General features: G+C 36.6%; 1 protein-coding gene across 1 annotated transcript in view; it reads left to right on the forward strand.

Moving 5' to 3' along the window:
• The window catches only part of FAM83B (family with sequence similarity 83 member B), a 50,371-nt gene extending 39,969 nt beyond the window's left edge, over positions 1-10,402 (forward strand). The window contains exons 4-5 of the mRNA XM_065632066.1: positions 5,636-5,760; positions 7,910-10,402. Of these exons, the coding sequence (XP_065488138.1) occupies positions 5,636-5,760; positions 7,910-10,277 (2,493 nt within the window). The 3' untranslated portion in view covers positions 10,278-10,402. The remainder of the gene's footprint in view (positions 1-5,635; positions 5,761-7,909) is intronic.
• Positions 10,403-11,015: the final 613 nt, after the last annotated feature.

The raw sequence follows: 11,015 nt of genomic DNA on the forward strand, positions 1-11,015 counted from the left end.
TATATTCTGTGATTATTTTATGAATTCTGTATAGGAGAATATGAAATCAGGGGTTTACTAGGAGCTTTTTCAGTGTTTCCTACAGCATTTCTTCTTGTGGGTTGGGTTTGACTTAATGTTCACCTTAATATCACCAGTGGCACTCAAATAAACAATTTCTTTACTATACTTTTCCATTTATCACTCCCCAATTTCTTTTATCTGTTTCCTGACTGTCCTACATTTTTCCTCAGTAATTAATGTGTTGCTTTTTTTCTTTGCTCTACCTAAGCTTCTTTTGAATAACTTTGTCGCTGGTCTGACTTGTTGTTTAGTCAGCAATTCCTTGGCATAGAAAGATATTGTTACAGATTCAGACTCTTTTCAGGTGATTTTTCAAAAACTGATAGTTAAATTTTTTGAGAGGTGCTTTTTTTTTTTGCTGCAACTGACAGGTGCTGCAGGAAACTATGAAACCAATTTGCACTGCAAAATGCAGCACTGAGACAACAATCCCCCAAACCACCAGAATGCTCATTGGAGTAGCTTGATTTTGGACTAGAAACAACAAACCAATGTAGGCAATGTTGTTTAATGCCCAAGAAGCCAACCAAGCTCCTCAGCTGATGGCAGATCTTCATGTTTTATTTGACATGAGAAGTGGCATGTGTCAGGGGCTCCATGTGCTGCAGAAACCTGTTTTTACTTCTCTGGCAATGAAGAATCATCTTGCTACACGAGGATATTAAATGCAATTTGGCAGGAACCATTTATCTCCTGATACTCCTCTCAGTATTTTTAGTGAACTGCAGGAATGAGAAAATAGAACCACTAATGAATTGATTTTACTTTCCTTTTGTGAAGTCTGCTCCCTGATATGCATACTTACATACATAGTAGGAGCTGCTCTTTAGACCTGATTGCAGTCTGTTATTTCTCATCAGTGTTATTAAAAAGCATCAAAAGTTTTCCAGTACTTCCAAGTATAAGTCAAATTTGGTTATTAAATAGACAGGTACAGCAGGGTGTCGTGCCTGTGAGCAAACTTCTGTGCCAAGGGACCCCAGAGCCCAGTGAAGTCATTGAGATTTTGTCTTCAGTGGTCATTGGATCGTGTTCAAAGTCAGAATAGAAGTGAACTTGAAAACTACTTAGCATTTGTACAGCAACTATTATCTGTTAGTAAGAAGAGAGGTCTAGGATAATAAATGACATTAGTAATGATGAACGATATGAGAAATGTGACTTTTTTTTTTCTTTAAAGCTGTTGGGTTAAGTATTAAGTAGACATCTATTTGCCTCTTTGTGTATATTCTTGACAGCAAGTTCAGGGTGAGAAATTGAACACTGATAAAAACAGACTCAACAAATATAAAGAACTGAAGTGAAATGTTTGAGATGATTATATTCACTGTACTTATCTATCACATTGGACGGGTTTCACCGATGAAGATAAATGTGTAATGTTGAATTATACTTCCAAATTTTAAATCATGCTTATGTGTCCATCTCTGGGAAGATAGTGACACATAAAAAGAGAAGTTAGAGCTTGTTTCCTGTTCATCATTTGGGTGTCATTTAACTGGATAGCCCTGATGGCCATCCTTAAACTGCAGCCACAGGATGTTTTAAACATCCCTGTCCTGCAGCCTGGTCTTGGAGGAGGGAGAAAAGCCTGTGTCTCGCTTCAAAAGCCTCCTAAAACCTCAAGTCCTTGATTAAATTATTCTTCCATATGCATTCACTAGCAGTCACTGACATTTGACTTGCTGTGCCAAATCTTACATACTTTTGTGTGTCCTGTCGGGTTAGCTGAGATCCTTCATGATGTGTGGCTTATGGTTTGTACATGATTTTCCTCTCAGGATTCATAAATGGATTATTTCTTTGCCCACCACAATGCGTAACACTTCTGCAGGGATCAGTGACACGCTGCTATCAGCGCTGGCAGCAGGGGAGTCCTGTAGCCTGAGGAAGAAACTGAGTAGGAAGGTGAAGCCCCATATTTCGTACCAAAGGGGACTTGCAATTCAGTATGTATATGTTTACTGCTTCTAATCCTAAGTGGAACGCATTGTTATCATATATCCTCAAATACTATCTGTATTTTGGGCGATTATTCAAAGTATGCATCCCTGGCACCTAGTTAGAGGGTTTGAAGTAGGCGAAGACCGACAGACGAACTGTAGAGGAAAAGGAAATGTTATGTGAGAAAGGTGAGTGTGATCTGTTGCACATGCCTTTGTGATGCTGCCATGTTCCCGTCTTTGAGTGGATGACCTACCGAGACAAGGGAACGTGTTGGCAGGGTTAAGGACGCACGATAGAAAAACTGCACGAGCTGAAGAGAAGGAAAAAGAAGAGGGGAGCAGAGGAAGCAGGGACAACAATTTTTTTAAAAAACAGTAATTTCGTGTGAATTTTAGTTCTTTTTTAGATATGCCTACTTGAAGTTATATTTCAACTTATGAGTACCTAAGGCAAAGCTTTTTTTTATATAGCATAGTAATTTGCAAGCTATTACCCTTGCTTGTGCCTCCAGCATTCCAGATTCCCGAGTGATATCCTGACCAATACCGATCAGGCCTTATCTCCATAAGATCTGATGCGTTCAACTGGCATGTCTTTAGGCCAGCATTATTTTTTATAGTTATTTGGAAATGTATAAGCTGCCTCTCAAGTTACCTTTTTCAAATTATAATTACATAAATAAAATTTAATATAGTTAAATATAAGTGTGACATACAAATATAATTACATGGTGTATAGAATTGGGTAAAACAGTCATTAAAGTAAATGAAAATGTTATTACTAAATCACAAACTCGTATTTTATAGTAAGTAAGGGCTTACTATAGTGACAATCTTTAGAACAGGTAAAGTCCAATATATTCTTTTTTATTTTTCAGGAATTAATTTTTCCACACTATTTAATTTTCAAATAAAGTCTTTTTATTTAATTGCTTTTACTTAAAGCTTGAGTAGATGCTGGACAAATAATAATTTTCTTCAGTGAGATTGGCTTTTCCGAAGTTCCACAAAAAATGTGCTGGGAAAGTAGAAAAATTGACTTTCATCTATAAGAAAACTTCTAGTTGGAGTGCAGAAAACTTGAAAAACACAATGTTAGATTGTCAGAAGTGATTAGCAGATAGAGATGCAAAATTATGTTAACCTCCTGTTCAATAACGCAAATAGGGTTGTTACTCTTATTGATTCTTTTGTAGCTGTTTCTGAAAACAGAACTAAGCATCCACTTGTATTTTCACTTCAAAAAATTTTATCTTTTAAAATCCTGCAGCACTTCTAGATAACACTTCCTTTATTTAATCGATTTGATTTACCAAATAAAGAGATCAACTTTTGGTTTATGTTTCTAGCACAGTTGCAAGACATTTAGGTCGCAAACAAAAGTAATTTTTAAATGCCGTCTTTGTACATTTTGACTGAGCTGCATTTTTGTTTAAACACAGCTTGACAAAAATGCTAATAAAACCTCACCTAATAAATAACACTTCAAGAACTTGGATAGCTTGAGTCAAACCTTAATTTGCCAGCTCAGCAGCTTTTAAGTGTAACTCTCACTTCTTTGATTTGATTTTTGTTTTTATAGAAGTTTTAATATGCCAACAGTCAAATATATAGTGATTTAGAAAATGTGTTATTTGGAAATGTGCTTTCATTTCATGGAGATTTTGTCCTAATTTTTGAATTTTCTATTTGGAAAGATAAAGTTCACTGGATTGTAGTAGACACTGTATCATTAAAAATTCTACAACCTCTGTCTATTAGAACTTTATATCTTTAAGTAAATGTGTAAGTGTTCCTGTGGACAATAAAGGTTTATGTAACTGTATTGCAAACTCAGTCATACTTTATAGACTGGAGTCTTACATACTTTTCTAAGTTTAAACATCTCTAGAGCTTCCTGAGGAGAAGTGGAGAGGGATGTGCTGAGCTCTTCTCCCCAGTATCCAGTGACAGAACGCATGGGGATGGTTCAGAGTTCCACCAGGGGAGGTGTAGACTGGACATTAGAGAGCATTTCTTTACCAAGAAGGTGTCAAACACTGGAACAGGCTTCTTGGAGAGGTGGTTGATGCCCCAAGCCTGTCAGTGTTTAAGAGGCAGTTGGACAATGTCCTTAATAACATGCTTTAACTTTTGGTCAGCCATGAATTGATAAGACAGTTGGACTAGATGTTCATTGTAGGTCCCTTCCAATTGAAATATTCTATTCTATTCTATTCTATTCTATTCTATTCTATTCTATTCTATCCTATCCTATCCTATCCTATTCTATTCTATTCATTTATCCCTCTGATTTTGCTGAATTTACCCTGTATACAATCTTATCCGTTTTGTTTCATGAACAGCCCCAATCCATCTCTACCTGACCTTTACAGAGCACGTCTGCTGTGATTTTCAACCTGTCCTCGTCGCAGTCCTGTGAAGCAAGACATTCCTCTGTATTCCAAGTTTTATATTCCACTACTTCTATATATATAGTCTATGTAATAATCATATAGATTCTGTTTTCTTACTGCCAATGCTGAACTACAGATTTCACTCCCACTGAAATACTTTTAAATTACCACAAATTAGTGTTGCTAGAACAAATATTGCAAAGCTAGAAACTGCAGTAAATATTGTCATCATTCACAGCTATATTCCAAGCTATTTTTATGTCTTGTGAAGCATTTTGTATCTCACAGCCACATGGGGTAGATGCTGTAGGTTGGTTTGCATTGAACAGAAATTTAATTTTTCTATAAATAAGCACCTTTCTGTAACGATTTCTGATAAAAGCTTTTTATTTTTTTTCTACATCTGTGTAAGAACTTTCTGAAAGTTATTATTTGTACAGTCCAGAAAGTGTTGTGACACTGCTTTTGAATTATTTTATTTCTAGGAGCTTAAAAAAACAAGTGACAGTAGAGAGGGGAAAAAAAAAAAAAGACAGCTGAATAAATTTCATCCACAGCCTGGGACAAAAACTGACCACATTTTTGAGATTCAACACGGAAAATTTCCAAAAAGTGCTTCCTAATGGAATTCAAACCAAAGTGCTGCATAGAATTAATGCTACTTATGCATTTTGTGATAGTATGTCTGATTTTAGAAATGTGATTGATCCCATGGTGCAAAGCTGACTGAGAAATCTTACTGGTGGTAAAACTCCAAGAGATTCTGGTGCCTGGAGGTATCATTCCATGGATCATCTCAGAGTGGGGTATCTGTGTTTGTAGATATAGCAGCCTTATTCAGTTAAAAGTGATCCTGGCTCTTTAGGTATTGTCTCTGATTAGCTGAGATGCTTGGAAATCTTCTAAATTCTAAAATAATTAATTTTTTTACAGTACAAAACCTCTTTCTCTTGTTGAAGACTTCTTGTGCCAGAACCTTGTTTCTGGGAGTGGTGGCTGTGGAAGTGCAAGATTTCATTTTCTGTGGCCTAGGGAAGATCATGAGGACAATGCAATAACTTACCAGTTTGGGTCCCTAAGGGATTAGTTTGATCAGAGTTTACTTCCCTGCAATATTTGTTAATATGAAATAATCTAACACACTTCTACTGTACCTCTAACTTTTAAAACCCCGAATGCTAAATGTGGAATATGGTATACCAATTAAAGTATTTCAATTGTCTTTTTCAGAACATGAGGGTGCGGACAGTAAAAGGACAAGATTACTATTCTAAAACAGGAGCAAAATTCCATGGAAAAATGGAACAAAAATTTATTCTTGTGGACTGTAAGAAAGTCATATATGGTTCTTACAGGTAAGATCAGTCACTTAGGTGTCCGTAGAAAATCTGTCATCTCAGCAGTGGGTTTTTTTTTCTATTTCTGAAAGTTCTTCCAGGGAACTCCACAGGCAAATTTTATTATCTTTTTGCAACTTAACAAGTTATCATGGATACTTATTGCTAGCTAACCTAGCACGAAGCTAGATTTTGAGAACCTCTGTTAGTTTTTCACAAATATCAAATAAAGGACATAGCTTTTGCTATAGCTGAAAACTTACTAAAAAGAGAGAAAAATCCTCATTTGTCTCATATCTTCTGAATTGTCATGTTTAAAATTCACTCCAGAAGAGGCTGTTTAATAAGCTCCCTTGGATACTTCCTCTTCACAATAGTCTTCTAAAGCTAATGTTATAGACCTATTCTATAGCACTCAGTGTATCCTGGTCAAATTCAGATTTGTCCAAGTCAAGTTGACATAGTCTGTATTTGGATGTTTCTTTATTCTACTTTCCATTTCATTTCCAGTGTCTGTGTGCAAAGCATAGGCTGGAAGAACTTACAGCTTTGCAGAACTGGAAAAAGTTAAAGCAGGGACAGTTTTGATCTCACACATTATTAAATATTTTCCTTCTTTTTATGCTACATTTCTCTCCGTTGGCCTACTGAATTAATTTCTGCCAGCGTAGTGCCTGGGTGCCAGATCCCCAGCCACAGACTTTCATAGGTTTCCATCACTGTAAGCTTTCGAAAATCTGTCTTTTTATTTCCCGAGACTCGTCCAGCCCCAAATTCAGACCGATGTATATAAATGGTAGTGAGGTAAGCGACAAGTTCATAAAGGAATTGGTGTAAGAGAGTCCAGGGAGAGTCTGCCTGCTTTGACGTGTACACACAGTGTTAGACTATGTGAGAATGTGATAGTTTTTCTCATTTCATTTTGAAAAATAACACTGCTTTGAGACCTACCACCACAGGGGCTGGAATCATCAATTTCTTTAAGAATTAACCTTGCTTTTTAAAAGAATCTGGTGATTTATAACAGGAAAGACAAGTCTTTCTGAATTCTTCCTTTCTGAAATAAATTTAAAGTTTGTTTTGTAGTTTTGATGTTTGGTTTTTTGTTTTTGTTCTTTTTCCCCAAATATTACAAAATATATTATTCTTAATTGTGAAAATTAATAGAAAAAACTTATGCATCATGAGCTGATTTAATCTCAGCACACTATTAATTCATGAAAAATACAAAATTGCCAAACAAATTAAATGCAATCGGCAAACTATTTATGTGAATAAAATAAACCTATTTTCTAACATTCAGAAGACAAATGCAAATAAAACAAGTTCATGTTTTAATTTATTTTTTTCCCTTCTTTTTTCCCATGAAAATAGGATTGCAAAACAGATTTTTTTCTTTGTTGTGATCTACAAATTGCATGCTTTCAACACCACGCTATTAGGCTTGTTGAGACATCCTTAATGTACATGTTAATGTATTTTATCTCATTTTGTAGCTGTAAAATCACTGTGGCTACTTAGCTTTGAGGATGTGTTCAGACTTTCTAGTGCAACAGAAAAAAGGAAAATTTCCTTCATCTGAATATCATTGCAATTAAAAAAAAAAATGTTCATATCCGATCTGGTATGCATAGTAGAAAATGTAAACTTTTCAACAATTCTGAGGTACCTCTTTTTGAAAATGTGTTTAGAGTGAAGTACATTCAGAACTGTTGAAGCAGTTCTGCATATTACTTCAAATGTATTTTTTTCACAACATAACCACACATTAGCATTCTCTGAGTCAGGAGTAAATACAGTGGGTCTAGTCAATCCTGGCTTAGTCTTTGTAGAGGCAATTTTGTGCCATTAGGTATTTGCACTCTACAGTTCTACATTTGTGAACTTTTTTTTTTGCAATATCCACTTTTTATAACAGCAATTAAGTAGTTATAGACTCATTCCTTCTCCCACTGAAAGCACTGGAAAATCTCCAGCTGAGTTTGACTGGTATTAGATCAGACTTTCCAAAACCAAATTACATGAATCATGCCTACACTTTGTTTATTTATTTAGAAACTATTTGTACAAAACTGAGGTTCGTGTGAAAGCTTTCTTATCAGAAAGGACCACTGTAATATGTTAGCTCAAAATAAGTGTTTCTAATGGTCATTTGTTCTTCTTTCAGCTTTATGTGGTCATTTGAAAAAACCAACCTCAGTATGGTTCAAGTTATCACAGGACAGCTGGTTGAATCCTTTGATGAAGAATTCAGGACACTGTATGCCCGTTCTTCTGTTCCTAGTTCATTTGCCCCAGAATTAGCCCGGGTAAACAGTCGCAGGATACTCTGGGATAATGATACATACCAACACTCGGTGTCTTCCTTGGCTTCGGTTTCTAGCCAAAGAAACCTTTTTGGTCGGCAAGACCAGGTTCACAAGATAGATCCTGTTTGTTGGAATACTCGTGGAAGATATGCAGTCAATGAAATAGATAAATACGGCTTGAGAAATCAAGCCTATAATAAACAACCATTTCATCCAGCTTTTAACATGCAAAATCCAATCCAGCAGTATCAACCTAGTGAAAAAAATGAGCACTGGAAGAGACATAGCTATGCTGGGGAGAAGCCAGAAAGGACACCTTACCTATTGCTCAACAGAGCTATTAATAGAGCGAACAATCCATCAAATATGTGGAAAATGCCATCCGATAGCCTTAGTATTGTTTCTTCATTACGAGGAGGATATGCAAATAACTACAATACACCCCAGCAAAGTTTTGCCGATCAGTTTTCACGACCAAAGGTAAATCTTGCAGAAAGAAACTCAATTGTACGGAGGTCTTTTAATGGGACAGATAATCATATCCGCCATCTGCAGCAAAGGATGCCAACCCTCGAACACACAACAAAATCATTCCTACGTAACTGGCGAATTAAGTCATATTTGGATGATCAATCGGATTATCCAGTAGAGTCTAATGGGTCGGCCTTGGGTGACAGATACGACAGCTATGACACAGCTGAAAATATTAAAGCTCATGCGTTGTATTCTCATTCTCGATTACGATCATCGTTGGTGTTTCAGCCAACTTTACCTGAACAGCAGGAAGTGAGCAGCTGTGCGAGTTCTTCAAATTCAACTATAATTGGGTCAGAGGGAAGTGCAACACCTAAAGGGACATCTAATCACGCTCCAAGTATGGAGAATGGAACAGATAATGTTTCAGAAGAGCTTAGCACAAATGTCCCACTTAAATCAGATGCACCAAAAAACCACAAAATTCATATTGCAGACAACACAAAACCTAGTGTAAATTCAAATGCAACAGGCGACTCATCTCTCTACTTGTACACAACGCTGTGTGCAGACAAACATGCAGAAAATTTGAAGAACCTTCAAAATGAAAATATGCTAAAGAGGAGGAGTTTTCCCATGTTTAATTCAAAGTCCATATTAGATCCTGGTGCAAACAAACATGCATCCAGTTACGTTTACAGCACATTGACTAGGCATAGACTTAAGCAGCCAGTTAGTCCAAAACTTCCAGAAGACACTCTGAAGAGCTCTAAAAGTTTGCACAGTGTGACCAACCACTTGCCACAGGAGGAAAAGAACCTCAAAGGAGAGTCAAAGAGCCCCACTGCTAGCAAGGCCATCTCTATGGCTGCTCTCACTGAAGCTAGCAATGAGGAGTCTTGTAAGGATTGTACATCAAAGAAAGAAACTAAGAATTCCCCAAGTTTTCTAAAGAAAGGATCCCAGAAATTGCGGTCACTTCTTAATCTCACACCAGACAAGAAGGAAAACTTGTCAAAAAACAAAGGTCCTGCCTTTTACAGGATGTGTAGTAGTTCTGATACGTTGGTTTCTGAAGAAGACAATCAAAAGCCAAAGATTTCTGAGAGTAAGACAGATTCTTCCCCAAGGAGAAAGAGAAACACATCCTCAAATTCTCAAGGTAGCTTGAACAGAAGTAAAGAAGATGTCACAGTGAGCCCAACAAAGTCTCCAAAGTCTCCAAAGCTTCCAAAGTCACCAAAACCTCAAAATCCTCCATCCGATGAATGCAATAAAAAGTGTCCTCTCTTGTGCCCCCTTGAAAGTAAGTTCATAGAAACTGCAGGAGATGCATCTACCCCAAGATTTAATACAGAGCAGATTCAGTACCAAGATGTAAAGGAAATCACCACAAACACTACTCCCGAAAGTGCCCCTGTTCCTGCTCTTCAAAGAGTGAGTTCAGTGACACCACAGCCGGCCAGCTCAAAATGCCAAGAGGAGCTAAGATCTCGTTTGAGTGAAAGGCGTGTTTATAGTCGCTTTGAGCCATTCTATAAGATAGAAAATGTGAGCCAACCTGCACGAAACGCACCCAACAGCAGTTCACATATCTCGGATATCAAAAGCAAGACCTTAGGGAATAATTACGGCAGGAGTAATCACATGGTTACCTACAACTCAACTGCTTACCATCCATTGCAGCCTAATGAAAATAAGCTGAGAGGATTTATGCAAAAGTTTGGGAACTTCCTACACAAAAGCAAGTAAAACTTTTGTTGATTATGTTGAAATACAGCAAGAATAACAAAGCTGGACATAATTGTAACTGGACAAGACTGACGGGCAACTTCTGTGGAGTCTTCTTGAGTCTAGGACATTGGAATGAATGTACATATTTTTACATAATTATCCTAGCATTGTAACACTGTCTTTACAGAGATTCTGTGTCCAGAAGATGTCTCAAGGGAGTTGTTTAATAGTGTTTATATTGTAAGAATAATTTTATACATTTTCCTTGTGAAGAAAGTACGTACTAGCATATTGCAAGATTAAGTGTAGGGAAAAAAAGATGGAGGATGTTTTTAAACCTCAAATAATGCTGTTGCCAAAGATTCGCCCTTTAAAAATAGGATAGCACTAGGAATAGTCTTGCATTTTTTCAGCGTGTATGTATATTTTTAAATGATAAACACAAATGTTAATGCATTGCATGTTACTTATCTTTAATTTTTGAAAACCTCTTTTAGGCTTCATCTTGTTAATAATAATTTACCCCATAGCACCTATTGAACTGTTTGGGCAGCAGATAGATCTATCTTACTTCATTGAATTTTCCATGTAATATGATATCTTTGTAAAGTATTTGGCACACAGATCTCAAAGTGACCTTAATCTGAGCTTTCACAGACCTGTTTACATGGTTAAACTAGTGCGAATGTAGGATGAACATTAAAAAAAAAAACCTATTTATAAAAAAAGGTGCCTTGAACATAGCTTACAACCAGG

The sequence above is a fragment of the Caloenas nicobarica genome, chromosome 3 (genome assembly GCF_036013445.1).
Source record: "Caloenas nicobarica isolate bCalNic1 chromosome 3, bCalNic1.hap1, whole genome shotgun sequence".
NCBI classification, from domain to species: Eukaryota; Metazoa; Chordata; class Aves; order Columbiformes; family Columbidae; genus Caloenas; species Caloenas nicobarica.